Source organism: Echiichthys vipera (genome assembly GCF_963691815.1).
Source record: "Echiichthys vipera genome assembly, chromosome: 4".
In the NCBI taxonomy this organism is placed as follows: Eukaryota; Metazoa; Chordata; class Actinopteri; order Perciformes; family Trachinidae; genus Echiichthys; species Echiichthys vipera.
In genome coordinates this window covers 11,789,157-11,809,056 of record NC_139829.1, presented here as the reverse complement: position 1 = coordinate 11,809,056, position 19,900 = coordinate 11,789,157, and the positions used below count along the sequence as shown (strand labels likewise).

Sequence of the window (19,900 nt, the reverse complement as noted above, 5' to 3'; positions counted from 1 at the left end):
ATATAGAGTATATCTACCAATGTGAAAAAAAGTACATGGGGAAAAAGTCATATGAAGAAAATCATAGTATAGCATGTTGGAAAAAAGTCATTAAATTTGTGATCCAAGACCTTTTCCACCTCTTGTGATTAGTTTTGTGTCCCGTCAGTCACCACTGGGTGGCAGTGTTGACTGAAATGATTTTGAACTTGTCTGATCCTCTGTAGTGCATCTTCATACAAAACATGTAAACACTTACAGACAAAAATGTTTAATACAGATACTTTTTTCTCCAGACAAAACAGTTTAGATTAGAGAGCAATTAATTTAAAATTAAAATCATCATCTACTTGGTCAACACATGTCACAAGACACATTAAAAAACATTTTCAAACATTAACAAAAGCCTACAAGAAACTACCTCCTATGGTTTATCATAGTACTTTTGAGGGGAAAAAAAGAAAATAAGGGGAAAGTCGAGGCAAGTATTTTACACAACAGAATTGAGGCACCAAGGGCATTTTTTTATAAATGTTGGGAGTCTAGAAATTAACTGTACTTAACTTAAAATACAGTATTTCAGAGTTGTGTCACGGAGCAGCCTCGGCGTCGAAGGGTGCACTCATTTTGTTGCACCTTTGGTCCACTAAAACAGTTCAAGTAGGGGAAACTTCCCCAGAACCCTGTAAAACGGGTGCAATCAGAGACCAGTCCCAATGTCCACCTCACAGACTTTGACGCTCATTCTTAAAAAGTCTGCTAGGGCTCCAGGCTTTTACACGGAACAGCGAGATCTTGAGAGCTTTCTTTTGTAGCGTTTTTGAGCCTAAACAACATGCGTAATTTGATCGAACAAAGTATAATAATGTATCAAATATTATGTGAAACAGTGAGCAAAACTGCATCTGAAACATAAGCGTCATACTTCTTCTGTCCCAGCTGACGTGATGTCACTGAGTACTGTTTTGAGTGGTCATACCCTCCTGCTCTCACATTTTCAGAGCAAACAGGTGATGAAGTCTGAGCTTTTAGTTCTCAGGCCGGACATTGGGACTGGACCATAGGGAGCATCTATGAGGAGGCTCTCTTCTCCTCGTATGGAGACTCGTAGGCCTCCATAGGTGGGCAGGTGCACACAAGGTGCTGGTCGCCGTAGATGTCGTCGATCCTGGAGATGCTCGGCCAGAATTTGGTCTCAGGCCTAATGTAGGGCTGGAAAATGAGCAGAGGACACTTTTAGACTCAAATGGCCGCACTTCTTGGAGGATCTTTTCGGTCAATATTAAACATCTGAATACTAATTGTTAGCTGCTTATGTCAATAAATGGTTTGAAAATCCTACTTTAAAAATGCATGTCAAATTCTGACTATGTATGCCATTATGTTGCCACGTAATTACAAGACATTTAACATACGTTTTGTAGTTCATATCAGTGAATGAACTCCAAACCGAGACATGTTCAATGGACATTAAGCTAAATGCCTAAAGAGTGAAATTAATAACTGTGACCATGCAACACTACAGACAGGAACAGTAGAGATGAACATTTAACCAGGAACTATAAAAGAAAACTTGATTGGCTTTTAGATGGAGTAAACATACTTGTAAATAATTAAAATTATGATAAATAAAAATAAATCAAATAAAATGTAGACAACATATATGGAAAAAAATTATCAGTAAATGAGAATCGCACAGCGAACGGTAACCATGGTAACCCCACCCCATTTTTGCTTTGCTTGATTGGTTTCATATCATCTACAGGTTGGCTGACTTGTTTTGACTTGTGTGTATATATATATTGTTTTTTTTTTAGAAAATGAGATAATGGTCTGGAAACAATACAAACATTTTTCCATACTCTTTTCCGTTTTTCCAAACTGATCCAGACCTGGATTTGACTCAAATTAAATTCCATACCTTTCCATACTGCGTAGGAACCCTACTGTAAGGCATTATAAACAGGGTTCAATTAAGTTCTGTAAGAATGCTGTGAAATTGGTTCAATGTCTTAATCTGAATAAACTGATCTTACATATTACAATGGTAATGTTAGATAAGCTGAGTAGAGTAAGATTAGTTAAAAAACTACAGTGGCTGCAGTTTTAGGAAATTACTTAAGAGAAAGAAAAAAAAACTATATACACTATAGGAATGAATGTCCTTGGGGCAAACAGTCTCTTATACTTTTCTAAAAAAACAAAGAAAAACACCAGCCTTAACCTTCAAGTTGGAAAGATAACTTTAATTAAATCTTGTTTGCTATTCCCTGTACTTATTTTAGAGGAATGAAAGGTTATTCCTACTTCTGAGCACTAAAGGGCGATACAGACCATTCTTTTTCTTAAGCACCACAGGAAAGTTATAGCAGGGAGTGTGTGATGAAGTCAGAGAGGTAAGGACACTCACCAAGGGGAACGCAGCGTGCTCCCTGGAGTACGGTCTGTCCCAGGTGGAGGATGCAATGCAGGCCAGAGAGTGAGGAGCCATCTGTAAACACACATGCAGAGCTATATATTAGCTTCTGTAAAGCATCTTTTCATCTCTTACAAATAAATCAATATCAATAAATGATAAATCAAGCCAGGGTGCGCACCTTGAGTGGGTTGATACGGGAGTCCATCCTTCCCTCCTCGATGTCTGCGATCTCCTGTCGGATGCCGAGCAAGGCATCGCAGAACCGGTCCATCTCGGCCTTGTCCTCTGACTCAGTGGGCTCGATCATGAGGGTACCAGCCACCGGCCACGACATGGTCGGTGCATGGAAACCTGGACACCAGCACAAAATAATCAGAAACAACTTCTGTTGGTCACAATAAACCAATTTATTCTACTTTAATTTTTTCAAGTAAATGTATGATCCTGTATATTCAATGTCTAGAACAACACCAACAGTTGCAGCGAGCTTCCACTAAATAATGTTGTCACAATTAAGGAGGATTGTACTTAAATATAATTCCTCCTACCGTAATCTTGCAACCTTTTGGCCACATCCACAGCCTCAATGTTAGCCGTCTTCTTGAATGGCCTCACATCCAGAATGAACTCGTGGGCTACGAAACCTGTTCAGACCAACACAAGAACTTTATTGACCTTTACAGTGAAATTGTTCTGCAGCCAGGATTCATTTATTCAGGAAGTAGTTTACATGGTGGTTCAGTTGGAGGTTCTTCAAGTACAAAGTTAACAATTAAGCAATCTGTGCCAATGAACAATGAATGAAAACAGATGAATACTCTCTACTGTTTAACCTTATATCTCAAGGAGAACATTTAAAAACAACATTTGACATAAGCAAATTTTTCTTTGAAAATTGATTGAGGACGTCTTTGGATGTGTAGAGTAAATCAACAAATAAAACTGATAGAAATGAATGTTTTCACAGCTGTACCTTTGCTGCCTCTAAAGAGGATCTTATAGTGACCTTCCAGCCTCTTGGCCATGTAGTTGGCATTGAGGATAGCCACCTCTGTAGCGTGACGCAGTCCTTTGGATCCCATCATCTAAACACAAAACACAGGAGTGATGTTAGCAATAGGAGTTTCACCTACAATTAAAAAAAAAAAATCTTCCACTGGATAATCAGAATAAACTTCCTCACTCGTCCATGTCATATAGTGATGTGATGTTCATGAATGAAATGGATCTTTTGAACGGCTCTTTGGTAGGAACGAAGGAAACCAAATCGTACTTGAGACCTTTTTTTTTTTTTTTGCATCATTGTGCCCAAATTTCACTGCCTGCACTAGGATCTGCAGTGGGTCTATGCTCACACGGGTGCATTGCGCCATTTACGCCTCTTCCTGTTGCGGTGACAACAGACTGAAGTCACACCAAACACACTTTTATTAACACTAATCCTACATGCCTGTCCATGACGCCTGATCAATTTTCACAGATAAAAGTCGGTCTTTTAAACGGCTCTCGGAGACAAACGGAGCCATGAGATCCTGCTCCCAGCAAAGAGCATTAATTCCTGTCACAAAAAATATCTAAAAAGTACAAAACTTGATTTTACTGTTTCATTCTTCAAAACTAATGACAATAAGATATGGCTGGCTGCCTTACTTTTTAAAACAGGTTAAACATGCACATTGTTTATCTAAGAAACACATTTGATAAAATGTCATGTTACGAGCCATGTACAGACTCCAGTAGTTTATCACAAATTCACAATCTAGCTCATGTGACTGACATGAAACTTGCATGACAGCCAGGTGACTTAAACAACTTTTACTGTGTGATAACAACATGTGAAGAAATGAGGATTTAAACGCCTGAAAATGTCAGTTAGAGTTAATCATTAAGACGAAAGAGCAGTTGCCTTTGATTTAGTACTTTTAGAGAATAAATGTGAAAAGGTTGTGTCAAAAGTATTTTTAAAAAATGGAGATGCATTTTCCCATTATTTTCTTTGTTCAAATACTTCTCCACCCTCCTCTGCCAGAGTGCTTTTGCTTCAGATTTGTATTCTCTCTGGAATCAAAGTTTGTGAAACATTTCTTGCCATCTTGTCTAGATAACACGACAACACAACCAGAGCACTGATGACGTGTGCTGACCTTGATGTAAGCCCATGAGATAGGCAGGATGGCGCTGGAGCCCCAGGGGGCGGCGCTGATGGTGCCCAGTGAGCTTCCGCTGTCGACTGCGTGCATGGGAACCACCGGGTGGCTCGGCATGAAGGGAGCGAGGTGGGCCTTCCTGATAAAGAGCAGATGAATGTCATGAGAGCAGACATCCGGTCTAATGTGATAAAAGTGTGATGCTGGCTGACCGCAGGTGTGTGTTTATACTCTCAATTGACTTAGATACTGTCACCTTCAGGTTTACAGTACATTTAGCACCCTAACGTAAATGTATAAATGTTGGCTTCTGACTTACACTCCTATCGGCCCCATGCCCGGTCCTCCTCCACCGTGAGGGATGCAGAAGGTCTTGTGCAGGTTAAGGTGAGACACGTCAGAGCCGTAATCTCCAGGACGACACAGACCCACCTGGAAAATGGGGCAAGGAAGAAAAATGAACTGCCTGAAAGATTCCCCTAACATGGTTACCATTTCTACTTTTAAGCTAGAGAAAAAAACCCTCAAACTACTACTATTACCAGTCTTTGTTGTATAACCCTGCATAACCCAATAAAACCCTCATAATACAACCCTCATATAATTATGAGTAATGTTATAGCACAGTTCTTAAGTTTGAAATTATTGTTTTTATTTTTTGTATCTGTATCTGTATTTCTATTCAATTATCTTGTCTTTTATTGTTGTTGTAATTTTTAGTCAAACTGTCCAGCCCTTTGGTCGATCGTTGGTCATTTAAAATGTGCTTCATCAATAAAGTTTGATTTGATTTGATTTTGAAGCATGTTGGGCTTCATGTTTGCATGAAAGGTGCTATATAAATTAAGTTGAGTTAATGACACAAAACACATGCAAACCTGGTAAGTTATTTTTTATTATAAATAAACATTTATCCTATTAGTCTTCAATTTTCATAATAGTTTACTTTTTTACTTTACTGTTTACATCACAGAACAGAAACATTATATTGTAAAGTTATGCTGCCGTTTCTTCGCTCACCTGGGCGTTCATGTTGGCGCCATCCAAGTACACCTGGCCTCCGTTCTTGTGAATAAGATCACATACGTCTCTGATCTGCTCCTCAAACACACCAAAGGTGGAAGGGTAGGTGACCATCATGGCTGCCAGGCTTGCCTTGTGTTTATCCACCTGGAAGAAAGGGCAGGACAACATATTTTTTCCTAATGTCACATCAATACCTTATGAACGGTTATAGTGATCTGCAGAGGTAGTGAGCACTCCAACCCTAAAGACCACATATCCATAACTGTGGAATAAAAATGTGTGCGTGAGAAACTTGCTTTACAAAAAAATCTTTCATATTGTATATCTCTACTCGTAAAAGGGGTACTCCAGAAGTTTAGCACTATTAAAGTTGATTTGGGGGACTCGTGGAAGACAGATTTTTAATTTTTTTTTAATTAAAGGTCAAATTCTAAAAAAAGGAGCAGAAACTGATATAACCCCGTCTGGCTTACCGAATGGACAGTGCTGGGATAAAGCCTGACATCCGGCAAGTACCAAATGCTGCTCCCAAATGTGTAACACAGACTTTCTGTTAAGGAAGACTTATGCTCATTTTGAGATTCATACTTGATTTCTGAGTGCGTTTGTGTTTACATGCAACAAGGCAAAAAAATAAATAAATGCATTTTTACATATGCAACACACAGCAGGAGATTCTCCGGATAGAGCATGCAGCGTGAAAGACGTGACATGGTTACAGCAACTGGCAGGGCTGGTTCTTAATTTGGTCATAAACAACAGAGCGTCTTGCTGTTCTTTGAATTTGTCTGATGATTCTAGTGTCGGTCCTTACTCAGTGTCTTCCCAGTTAGACATTTTTGTTGCCGTCTTTGTGTAAATCAACCTTCTTCCTCACTCTTGAAGGTTTGTTTGCATACTTATGATATAAATGTCATCAAGATTGACAAGACACTGGAGAGTAAGCGGCTGTATTCACACATCAGCCCACTCGGCGATAACCCTGTCTTTGTACTACAGAGCTGGCATGGTAAACTCTGATGCGCGGTCTGACTGAATCGGATTTTTGTGTTCACACATACAGCCATGCTGGTTAATGTCTATATCATTTCAGGTTTGCAGTGCATGTGTGAGAGGGGCTTAAGGCTACATCCACACTACATTTTTGTTGCTACGTTTACATCTAATGTCCGCACTACTACGACATTTGAAATTTTTGTTTTGAAGCTTCATTTTAGAATGAAATCATAGTGCGATTTGTTGAATCCCAAGTTTTCTGATTCTGGCGGCCCACAGAAAAAAAGGACTAGGTCGTCTTATTTCAGTCTGCGGGTTGGTAGGCACTCCACCTGACTGTATGTGCACAAGGACTGAAAAAGTGATATTTTGCCTGTGAAGATTTCTAAGTCTGAAGGTCAGACTTTGTGAGACGCGATGAAGCTCCTTAAACAACATTAAACAGTAGCTTTAGTCCTCATGTGTAAAACCAGTGGAATGCAAAGGTTCCGTCTCTCACCAGTGCCTTGAGGTGAGCCATGTCGATGTTGCCGTCCTTGTCCACCTCCACCACCTGAACCTTCATACCAGCCATCTGAGCGCTCGCTGGGTTGGTGCCGTGGGCTGACTTGGGAATCAGACAGACCTGGAGGTGAAAGAAAATGTATCAATGTCGCAGGACAGAGAGAGCAGTGACACATTGTGACACGAATGAGATTTAAAGCCAAAATATATTACTGAGAAAAAATAATTGTGGTTTGGCTTTAATAAATACTAGACACTGACATCATATTGTAGAAAAAGATATTAAAAAAAAATTCTATATACAAAAACACCATTAAATGTTTAGTCTGTGTTGGGAAATGCTGTAACTTTCCATCTGGCCAACACCCACCACTGGCACCAATGTGTAACCTGCAGGTCACTAACTGATTTGATCCCTTATTAGGGCGACACTTCTGACATTTTGCAACTCTCAACTCACAGGGGCACTTAGACCTGTGGGTTGAGTAACATTGACTAATGACTGACTGGAAAAGCTAGCATAGAGCATGTCAGACCAGTGACTTGCAGCTCTCAAAGTCTTAAAACCTCCAAATATGGAATCTTGAAAGCAGGTAGCCAAGTGGGATCACAGTGTTTCCTGCCCCTTGTTTGCACAAATGGTTGATAGTTTGGACCTTGACTGTTTCAAGGGATCAGGCCACTATCTAAAGATGTACTTATGAGGGAGTCATTAAAAAACAAAGGCCAATTTACAATACAGGAAAAATACTTTAGTCAGCCACTCTTTAATCTGTGAGGAGTTCTTATCTCGCCTTGTGCTTCAGCTACTACCAATCAGCACGTCAGGATATTGAAGAAATTTCTGACCAGAATACCCAGAAGACGCTAATCTGTGATATCAAAATGACCTGTTGTAACCAGGGAACAATAAAACTGTCGGGGGCTCCTGCTGATAGGGCGTACACTCTGTGGCTTGTGTACTTCTGCTCTTTACTAACCTCTGTCAGAAAGCATTGAGTCAGCATAATCAAAAGCAACTACTGGTAATAAATCACTTAGATATCAGCATTGGAACTGTAAAACACACATCTAAGGACTGCGATGAAATTATTGCTTTTAGAAGCACATTAATATTCTTGAAAAAAAAAGGGTTCATTTTTATTTTGGATAAGGTTTGCGCTCTATATATTTCATTCCTCTTGAGTTTCAGAAGCGTCAGGTTAAAATGCCTTAGCCACTTTATCTTATTATTCCTGACTGATTAAACCGACACTATTTATCTTACTGTCTGGCTAACACTGGCACCTCTAAAAAAGAAAAAAGCTCGCTAATAAACTAATAATTTCTTGCTTGTTTCGTCTTTATGCTGAGCTAACCGTCTGTAGCTTTATATTTAATGCATAGACATAAGATTGAAATCCATCTTCTTAACTCTTTGGCAGGAAAGCAAATAAGTGCATTTCCCAACACTAGATATAAGTGTTATTAAATCATATTTTCACATAACACTTATTCATGCTGACTGACTGCAGTCCAATAAGGCAGCACACTTACACTTCTCGAACTCTCTCCCCTTGAGTTTAGGTACGCTTTTATGGCGGCCAGGCCAGCGTACTCTCCCTGAGCCCCACTGGAAGACAAGGCAAACATACCATGGTCATGTACACACACAAACACACAAAGAGACCCTTACCTAAGGACAGGTCAAAGACCAGTCTACATTACCAAAAGGGGAGATCAAAGCTAGTTGCATGATTAGTTCAACTCTCCAGGCCAATGTAGCATGCTAATCATAAACCATCTGCTGCTGATAAAGTGGTGATAGACAGCAGAAGTGAGTGTGTGCTTTATCGGCTGTAACCTGAAAGTTGAAGCATGTCGTTCCTAACACTTGATTACTGGATATTAAAGTTTGAAACTTGCTCTTCTAATTCTCAGAAACAAAAGGAAAATGCTTACTCCTACATTCGTTTCCACTTTTCTACCCTCAGTTAGAGTCTCATTTCCCCTTTTTCTACCTTTAGTCAGAGTTTCATTTCCACTTTTCTGCCCTCAGTCAGAGTTCTAAATAAAATATTGAGTAAATGGTGACATTTTTTTAATCATGCATCATTAAAATCACATTTACTTCAGGTTTTTTAAGCCAGAACAGTTGACTGTCTGCAGACTGGATCCATTTAAAAAGAGTCTAATTAAGTTCTTCTTTGCCAAACTCCTGTTTCATTTGTTCTGGCAGAACGTCCGGCCCCTCTCCCATTCAGAAAGACCTCCAGCACCTGGAGATTGTGCTGACTTATCATTGATTGATTCAGCACAATAACCAGACTAATTGCAAATTAGTCTGGTGTTGTCAGACTTAATCTTAATGACTTCAGGGGTTAGAATTATTAATTGCGGGGAAAAACGTATATTCTCATGGCAAAGTTTTTGGCGGGAAATGCCTTAAATGTGTTAAATAATGCTGCTTACAGGGTTCTTCCTGGAAAGGGTAAATCATAATTAAGCATCTCTTTACTTTTGTGAACAACGTGCAGTTTGGCTTACCTGTTTGGCTGGAAGGAGATGGCGTCATATCCCGTCACCTCACAGAGGTCCCTCTCCAGTTGTCTGAAGAGCTTCTGGTAGCCGTCAGCCTGATCCAGAGGCACGAAGGGGTGGATGTTGGCAAACTCCCTCCAGGTGATTGGCTAAAGAAGAAAGGCAGCAGTGAGCTGGGAAGACTGCCACTTTCCCAAACCACTTAACGTTAAGCTTGAAGGTTCACTATTGACCATGGAAAGAGAAGTTGTTCATTTAGTTACATCACATGATAACAAATAAGCTTTCTCCATTACGACTGAGAAGCTCCATCCCCTGAGGAAGGCAACGAGACATGGCTCAAAGTAACATTAAGGCCAGGGTTATTAAGGCCATAGTTAGGTGGGCTTGAGCCGTTTCTCTCATCCACATGAGCACTCTCGCTTGAGCTATCTCTCCCTTGGAGAAAAGTACGTTTACACATTAATAAATAAATACTCTGCCAAACCTTCAAATTTTAGAACAAGCTCTAGTTGCAAGATCCATTTTATAATCAAGAGCTAGCACATCCTACTGTTACCTTTGTACTCTATACTGTAGATAATGGGACAGAATTCTCTCCAGCAGTCTGTCTGACAGTGTGTATTCAGTCGGACACTTGAAAAATTTTAATAACTGATCAACGTTGAGCAATAAGTTGATGATTTCAATAAAATACCACCAGAAATGTTCCTTTTATATCCTTTATTTTTCTAAAACTGAGGAAGTATGTAATATTGACGTATACCAGTATGTGCAGCCTTTCCTCACATTTTCCAATAAAAACATCCAAGTTTCCTCTGCATTTTACCCATCCTGTACACCAGGCAGAAAATATTTATTTATTTATTTATTTTTAAATCCACTCACCCCACTTACAGCTTGCCTCTCCCCATGAAAATATGTTCACCATGTTTACTTGTGGGATATCTTGCGTTATCCCAACCTAAGGTGAAATCCCTATCCCCAGCCACACAAACACACTTGGCCGAAAAGATTTGTAAGTGGTAGACTTTAAAAAAAGAATTTCCTGACAAACTAACTTCAAGTTTTAAAGATGTGTCCTGAATTACTTACCATGAGCTCTGAAGAACTGTTCAGCTTCATAGTGCAAGAGCCCTGAAGAAGAAAACGAAACTTAACCCCCACATATGTCCAGATATTCAGATTTGCAAACAATTTAAATTCATATCTTGTTTGGCTGCAGGTTGTACTAACCAGTGGTATCATGCTGTGCACAAGGGAGATGTCCTTGTTCTCCAGGCGCTTCATGTATCGTACAATGTTGGTCTCGGAATGGTAACTAGAACATATATTAACCAGAATTAACTGAGAGGGCATATTATGTCTAACACTTGGTATGTCACCAACTTAATGTAAAAATGAAGGGTTAATAATTGCAGAGAGTAAACGGAGGACTTAAGACATTAGAAGTCCTGATACCAGACTGTAACTGATAATATTCTTCCCTTTTAAAAGATGCCCTTGACGCCACTGAGGTTCTTATTGTTAAAACCCCTACAGCAGTAATAATGTGTTACCATACTTAAAACGCACCAAAGTTTTGCTTACTCAGGAAAATCACATCCTTTATTTTACATCCGTTATTTTAAATAACCAATATAGTCGGACCTTGGAGGATTGTGGGCATAAAGCCTAACACCAGCTGCATGTTAATCATGGACAGCAGGGTTAATGACGTGACTTATTGTTTGAACTTGTAAATGTTTTTGGACATATTGTAGTGGTTTCAGTTTGCAACCACAACAGGGAAAGAAAAGTTAACACAACAGTTCAACAACTCAAATCAGCAAATCAACCCGTTTCTCATGCCACAAATTAAATAATTAGACCTGAAAAGTCTGAGAACCTGTTTGTTATGTAATGTGGTGATTTAATGTCAGTGACAAGTGCAACCAGATAATCAATATTCTAAAATTTACAGCCTAAAGTCATGAGTGTTGTAATGATTGGTATAGTGCTACCTTATGTGCTATAGAGCTTGAATTTAACAGAGCATACCAACCTGTTAAAGATCTGGTGCGTGAGGTACTTGGATGTCCTCTTGAAAGGACTTCCCATGATCCCCTTCACTCGCTCACCCATCTTCTCAGCGATCAGCTCCTGAAAAATTAGCATTTGTAATTAAAGCAGCTGGCGTTTTACTTTAAAGCTACTTCTAGAAAATAAGAACTATGCCATCTTGTAGTAAAGACATAGACAAAACGGATTACTACATTTAAATGACAACAGATAAAATATAAATGAGTGAATAACCATCATCCACATACAGCTGAAGATTCACAGCCAAAGACCCAGAGCAAATCATCCAAGTCCCTCTCGGTCACCGTCTCATCCAGAGAGACACCCAACTGTTGGCAGAGAGATGGAGGGATGAAAACAATTAACAATGTCTCTGATACTCAAGCCTCTGTATGTTTATCGGCATTTCAGATTGACTGAAGTGAGTAAATACAGTATAATTCAAAACAACAGCTTGTTTCAACAGTTTAGAGGTGATGTCTAAGTAGAGAAATGGGATTGGCTACTCGTGGATTACCCTGCAGTGCAAAATAGTGCTTGCAAATGCTGTCCAAATAAAAAAGTTCATTCCTATGTCTATGATCCTTTTGTTTGTTAAATGGTACTGCTTTACAAGAACATAATGTTCTCACCACTCCCTCAGTGTAGAGTCTCAGGTTTATCTGCCTCTGCGCGGCTCTCTCAAAGATGTCTTTGGCTGCTGCGACACTACAGCTGATCTTCAGAGTGTCAAAGAACATCTCGCTGTGTAGCCGGTGTCCTGCTCTCTTCAGACCTGAAACAAAGCGTGTGTGTTACCTAAAGAATATTCTTTAGATGGACACATAACTGAATAAATGTGTTTATTATGTATTACTGCAAGCTGGAGCTGGATATGAAAATGGGGAGAATTTCTTTTTTTTGTATTTTCCCCACATTATGCATGATGTAGCAATGATGACATATGGGTCTTTGTCCAGTCCTTCACTGGATTGTTGAACCACAATGTGTCAGATGTTGATGATACTGCACAAATAAAAGCTTGATTTTAACCTCAAATAATGTACCTTCAGCGAGGATCAGAGCAGCATTGTGTGTCCTCTCAGCGATGTGTTTAAGTCCCTGAGGACCATGATACAGTGCGAACATAGCAGCCATGTTGGCCAGCAGAGCCTAAGAGTCAGAGGATGAACAACAGGAATAGAGAGGTAAAAACATAATTAGTAACTTCATACATTACATTTTCATAATTTACACATAATAAACACAGTGAGTCTGGCTGTACCTGTGCCGTGCAGATGTTGCTGGTTGCTTTGTCTCTGCGAATGTGCTGCTCTCTTGTCTGCAAAGCAAGCCGATACACCTCCTTACCAGCCGCATCTCTGAAATGTAAATATATGGGAAGCTTTTGATTTTGCTCCACTTGTTTTAATATGGAGTGTACACTGCATTTTTTGAAAGTTATCCTGACAGATGTGTGTTGCGTCTCACCTGGTGACTCCAACCATTCTGCCAGGCATCATTCTGATCAGGTTGTCTTTAACAGCAAAGAAGGCAGCGTGGGGACCACCGTAGCAGAGAGGGACCCCAAACCTCTGCGAGCTGCCCAGTGCGATATCGACGCCAAACTCCCCGGGAGGACGCAGCACACAGAGGGCTAACAGATCTGTGGCACAACAAGCCAGAGCCTGGACAGGGACAGACGCAGGGTATAACCAGATCAGTGGACATAGTTTGCCTCTGCTCATAAAAAGACAACTATTCTGACAATTTGTACATTTGGCATAACTGCAAACCAGCTGCTACAGAGATGAGCATCTTCCTTAAAAGGAATGGTCCAACAAAATCTTGATAGTGGTTTATGCACATCCCAACCCTCCACTTAAACTATACAAAGCCCATTATTCTAAGTAAATATACTAAAGTGTCATCAGCATAAAACTTTAAGCGAGCTGCTGTGAAAAAAGGGAATCTGATCACTTCCTGGACACACCTGGAAAATGGAATTTGGATATTAAATATGGACACAGAAAAAGTCGCAAACCTAAGCTTGTGTACCTTCCTTTTGATATAAAGCGATCACCAACTCTCTCTCCTTACCCCTCCCTTGTGCGCGCGGTCCACGAGTGCTGTGAAGTCTTCCACCCTGCCATCAGTATCTGGATACTGGAAGAGCACACCACTCACATCCTTCCCGCTGAAGTCCATCTCATGAGGCAGCTTCAGCACGGTTTTTACCCCAATATAGCTGCAACATGAATAACAATGGAAACTTAAGAGGCATATGGAGACATATACTGTAAGTATATAATGATACTAAGTGGTGAGGTGGTTTTGGTTTCATACTTATGGTACGAAACCAATAATGTTTCACTATAGAGTAGCTCAGTGGAAATTAATACAATAAAATATGTTTTGTTTTTCCTGTTTGTGTGCAATACATACTTTGCTCTGGTCTGCACCACAGCGATAGTCTGGGGATGGCAGCGTGGGTCAATGTAGAAGGTTCTTCTTTTGTTCTGTCTGTGAGCAGTAAACACAAATAACTGGTCAGATATATACATATGCACATGTTGGGTAAGAACAGAATGTACACAAACTCAAGCACTCTTACGCACATTGTAGTGCTGATGTTTGGGCTGAATATTTGGTAATTGTTTGTATTTATTTTCTACAGATTTAAATAACCATAATATTTGTGTCAATTCTTATATTTTCAAGCCATGACACCAACACTAGTATTGTTTTCACCTTGTGAGTGGTTGTGTGTTTGTGTGTCATTATTGAAAAATGTGGTCCAAGAAGTAGGAAAGGGTCCAAATTTAAGATGCTGGTGAATGAGGCCTTTTGTTCTTCATGTGACTGTTTGTGTTCAGCTCGTAAATACCTGTGGCAGAGCTGCATGCTCTCAGCAGCAGCCGTTCCCTCGTCGAGCAGCGAAGCATTGGCCATCTGCATGCCGGTGATGTCACAGATCATGGTCTGGTAGTTGAGGAGTGACTCCAGGCGACCTTGAGAAACCTCAGGCTGGTAGGGCGTGTACTGAGTCACCCTAAGCAAAGACACAACAGAACAAAATTGGGCAAGAGAAGAATAGCACAAAGTTGGTGGTATTCAAAGACGGAACAGAGATATGCATTCAATGTCCCTCCCAAATGGAGATTTTGGAGAAAACGTGGGCATGGATGGCTGATTTGTATTTGCATGAAAGAAAATTTTGTTCAACAGAAAACAGAAGAGAAACACAGAGCTCACGAGTCACACGGCTCTCTATTAAGGGTGCCGCTCTGCAGCACAGCAATTTAGCTTTAAATTAGTAACCAAGCCTTATTGATTTATATTATCAGTTATCTGAGAGGAAACAAGCTCCCTGCACTTTCAAATTTCACCGAGGTTTCTTCTCAGTAAGAGTCATTTGAGGGCACTCACCAGCCTGAATTCTCCAGGAGATTTCGCTGGATGGGTGGCGGTACCGAACAGTTGTAGTAGCCCATGCCAATGTACGACCTCCATACTTTGTTCATTGATGCAATCTTCTGTAGGGTATCCAGAACCTCATTCTCACCTGGAAAATATTCAATTTGTGATTACAATTCCATTTTAGTTTCTGTTTCATTGGGCATGACTCTACATGGTAGATTGGACAACGTAGCAATATAATACAAAAAAAATTATTGAGATTTTTTTTACACTTTTTATAATACCTACTGCTTATCAGATAGCAATACTAGTACACAGCAATACTGGATTTACAGGATTTTTGGCTCAATATCATGAATTTACAGGTATTCCGAGTGTATTTCTTCAGATTCACGGAAGTAACTAAAGACAGACATTCCTCTCTGAGTATTTCATGTATTAAGCATTTATTAATGACAAAACCACACTACATCAATGTAATTAGAAAAGTCTGTGTGTAATATTCATTAAAATCGCAAGCAGTCCATGACCTCATGTTATTATACATTACTGCAGTAGTTTAGAAGTGCAGTAAGGTATATATATTTTTAGGTCAGGAAGAACAATGTTAGTACCAATTCAATTCAATTGTATTTACAGTGCCAAATCCTAACAAAAGTTATCTCAAGACACTTTACATATAGAGTAGGTAAAGACCACACTCTTTGAATCATCAACAGACCAGATCAGGAATCAATACTAGCAGATATCATGAGTTGAGGAATTTGAGAGAATAAAGTCTTTAATTAGGATTATACAAACAACAACTACACCTTTTAAAAGTTTGCATTCCTAAAATCAATGATAAAATGAAAAACAAGATATGCCAAAACAGCATCTCGTCTATCATGTGAGAACCTAACTGTATAACTAACAAGATAAAGAGGGATCCATGTGACACGCAGTCTAATAATAGTAGACACAGTATCAAAAGCAACTCCTACCTAAAATATTCATTTTCAAAGTGCAACTGTATATATTGTACACTAAATATCACAAGGGAAAATAATATAGTGTAACTATTGGGTACACGGTTGAGAAGTCGAAGAGATCCTCAAACTATTGAGAAAACAATGCTGAGATAAGGCATTCCTGTCCATCTCACGAGCAAACATCAAGAGACAGACTACACCCATGGTTTCTTTTCCGGTGGCCAGTTATTTAGCCTCATTCCCCAGTGCTGTAAGGAAGCTCTGCCAATGCACAACCAGCCTCTGAGATTCCTCCGGCCTGCCTGGCTGCCTAGCAACTCCAAGGAATGGACAATACAGCCCGTCTGAACCAAGAGCCCTAACTAAAGACAAAAAGACACCTCCAAGTCTTTGGTGGTGAGAGGGAGTGTAGCCAGTATACCAGTGGATATTTACAGCTTCTTCTTAAAGGCTTAACAGTGCACGGTCAAAATCCGCTAAATTCAGCATAAAAAAACAATATCTCTGATTAAGGATTATCAGCAGGTTCAGGGTGAGTCTTTAGTGTGTATTTTTGTGTGCAAGACTTTGTTTAAGTTGTGAGGATTGCTTTCCCATGCTCCCTCTGAGTTCTACTGGGCAGCAAAAAAAGCCTGATTCAGAACCATCCAGGAGGTCTATTGTTGGAGAGAGAATCCCTCGCTGGCTTTGCAAACTGAAGCCCTCCAAAGCTGAACAAGCAGAAAAGCAGCACTGCATCCAGTTTGTTCCTTCAGCATGGCTCGCTGCATTATGAAACCTGACAGTCAGACAGGACGGGCTGACACAAAGGCGGATTAGAACGTCAAAGTGAAATTGAAAGTACCTGAGGATTTCTAACTTCTGTATTTTTTACAACAATCTTTTCTAAACATTGGATTTTCTAGTGGATCTCTTGTGTTAAGGTGACTGTCTTAGGAAAATGATCTGCACTGTCAAATCCAGTGACTCTAGTTTGTCATGTCAGCATTCATTTATTGTGCACCATCACACATTAAACAGAATATGTAAGAAAGTCTAAACTCAAAATGAATCGCTGACCGTTTTGATAACTGACTCATAGTTCAAGTTAGTTCTCATTCCCTAGTTTTAGCTCATGATTTGTAGAAATTGTGACAGACTTTATTCCACTATGTTTTTTATGTTTATACCCCAAACAGTTCATGAACTGAACCGTTGACTGATACTGAAAATAGTTTGTTGCAGCACTAACAGTTTATTAAAGGCTTTGTTTTCCACATTTGAAGAGTTGTTTCTCCTGTAATCTATAATAGTGGAACACATGTCATTGCATTGTTTTAAATGTGATATTGCATGTGATTTGATATATTCAGATATCTGAGATGTTTATTACATCATTACTGCACATCCCTGTTTATTATTCGTACAGTTCAACAAATTAACACAAGCCTCCCTCTGGGCAGGAATCTACTTACATTTGCAAACACATTATTCATGCCATTTATTCATCTTTCACCAGGGCTTAGCCTACAACTGCCAGAAATACAGCTGCTTTTTCAGAGGAGATATATATGCTACTGAAGCCACTTTACTTTAATTCCCTGCCTAATCTCTTTCATTGTTTACTGGAAATCCCCTCTAAGACCGCCTGTCACTGTGACTCTAGGCTGTTTCATTTTTACAGGAAATAGGCCAAAACAAATGTGTTTAAACAGGAAGACTATCTGGGGCTGACACACACACTGCATATGAGAAAAGGAAGAAAAAAAAACAAGCACCCCGTGCAAAAGTCACCTTATTAGGAAGCCCATCGGCTGTGATGTAATGTGAACGCTGTAACCAGATTGAACTGGACTTGGGACCGCAGCTCAAGGCTAAACTTTACACTCCAGTTGCCATCCTATGAGCATCGGCTTCCCAACAGGAGATTGGTGCCGCTCGCCGAGTTTCGCAAAAACAACTCCTAATATGTTCAAAGGAAGACTTACCAGGGAGAGCGCTCCGCGGCACACAATAGAGGTGCAGCCTACATTCCTGCCACTCACTTGGCTTCATTTATCTGCCATTTAATGTGGAAAAACCTCCATGCAAAATAACCGGAGACGTGTTTTTACATGCATTTTGATTATATTTAGGATTTTAGATCGGGTTTTGCACAGTTGCATCGAGGTTAATCATGCACCACCCCACCCCCCGCCAGCGGTGGGATGTCTTATAAAGATGTTATTATATCAATCATACATATATTCAGATAAAAGGTAAACTTACAGACTGGGTCATCCATTTTCATACTCCGCTGGATGCGGATGGAGGATGGAACTGTGTTTTCGATCAATGTATCGATGGACTGCGGGGGAAAAAAGCATTTAATCAATAAAAGCGCGCAAAACATGGGCGTGAATGCCGAATAATATCAACACAATACTCAAAGTTCATTTTTGCATGCTGAAATGTGGTTTAATTTGAAGGAAAACGTGTTTTTGCGCCCAGTTTTGGAGGGGGTGAGGCTATTGAATCTTACCTCGAGTTCCAGGGCATCCAGCATTTCTCTCTTCTCCCTCTCACCTGGACCGATGTGCCTCTCTGCAAAATCATCATGCCTGGGTAATATTCTCTCTATCTGTCTAGAGGTGACGGCTGCAGACGTCCTCAGACCCCGGGCTGCTGTCGATAAGGATGCCCCGCTATTTGGGATCCTGCACTGAAGTTTCCAAACCACGCGGCTCTTGTCACTCAGATGCCTGCACGGTGCGCTGGGATTCACCGACTTGGCCAGGAAGATTCCCCAGGACTTGGCGCAGCTCTGCATCTCTAAATCTCTTTGCAAGACAAGTCTGCAGAAACCGGTGAAGCTTCTTTGTTTTTCCTCCCCTCGCACTGCACAGTTTTCTTCCCCCCAACTGAGACTGATGCGATCCCTACAGGAGACTCTGCCAACTCACTTCAAACTGGAGAGTTTATACAACTGCACAGTTGCACATGAGCGGACCAATCAGAGCGGAGACGCTGTGTGACGCAGTGACGAGCCCCGGTCAAACAGCTGCTAAACTTTCTCACGTGCCCACTGATCAAGAGGAGGGGAAATAAGAAAGAAGATCACACTGAGCCCGAACAGGCGTTAGTCCACGTCAAAGTGTGATCAGTGATAATGTGTGAGGGCAACAGGGTAAAACTCTGGACAGAACATTATGATACCTACAGATTTACCCAAATGCCAAAACAGCACAGATTTTAAAGCCCCTTTAGACAAATGTGTGATCTATGATGTTGATTTTTATCAATAAGACTTGATTTAACCTTGAGATAATGTCATCCTGATGACAAACTAAGCCCAATACTTGCTATTGAGTTATGCCAACCAGAGTTTTCCTCCTATTTCTATCTTTTATCTCCTTAAAGGTGCAATGCTGCTTTATTGCCTCATAAGTGTGTGTATAACAGATCTGAAAAGTCCACCTAGAGTCATCACCTGGTCAACATTTAATTTGGTTTATGAATAAAAAACCTGCAAAACTAAAGATATTGCATCTTCCTCAGCTGTACTTGCATAATAAAGCCCAACAAACCAAGTTAAATCCATCAGATTGCTGTTATAAATCAGCATGTGCATTTCTTATATTTGTGTTCAAGAAACTGCATTCTATTATTATCAGGGACACTTGATGACACAAAGTGGACTGACGTCATGACAAAAAGAAAGTTATTTGGTTTTCTGTTTTGTTTTGTTTTGTTTTCTAAGCGTTGGCTCCGGTGAACTGTTGCCTGTCTGTGGAAGTTTGTTTTAGGCTTCCGGTAACTTAAGTCTGGATTTATATTTGGCAATAATTATGTTGCAGCTGCTTTCAAGCATGAGTCAGACCACGAGTCAGACATCAGACGGAAACAAAAACAAAAACAAG

General features: G+C 40.2%; 1 protein-coding gene across 1 annotated transcript; it reads right to left on the bottom strand.

The window, feature by feature from the left end:
* Positions 1–234: 234 nt before the first annotated feature.
* gldc (glycine dehydrogenase (decarboxylating)) lies at positions 235–19,153 on the bottom strand. Its single transcript, XM_083912995.1, has 25 exons — positions 18,523–19,153; positions 18,270–18,348; positions 15,061–15,196; positions 14,519–14,683; positions 14,077–14,154; positions 13,732–13,879; positions 13,123–13,319; positions 12,917–13,013; positions 12,699–12,804; positions 12,285–12,427; positions 11,901–11,981; positions 11,636–11,733; positions 10,828–10,912; positions 10,687–10,728; positions 9,598–9,740; positions 8,608–8,683; positions 7,067–7,192; positions 5,566–5,715; positions 4,865–4,977; positions 4,543–4,684; positions 3,372–3,483; positions 2,947–3,042; positions 2,577–2,749; positions 2,390–2,470; positions 235–1,191 (listed from the first exon to the last, which is right to left on the bottom strand). Exons 1-25 carry the CDS (start codon positions 18,808–18,810, stop codon positions 1,051–1,053), a joined length of 3,096 nt encoding a protein of 1,031 aa, XP_083769121.1. The 5' UTR covers positions 18,811–19,153; the 3' UTR covers positions 235–1,050.
* Positions 19,154–19,900: the final 747 nt, after the last annotated feature.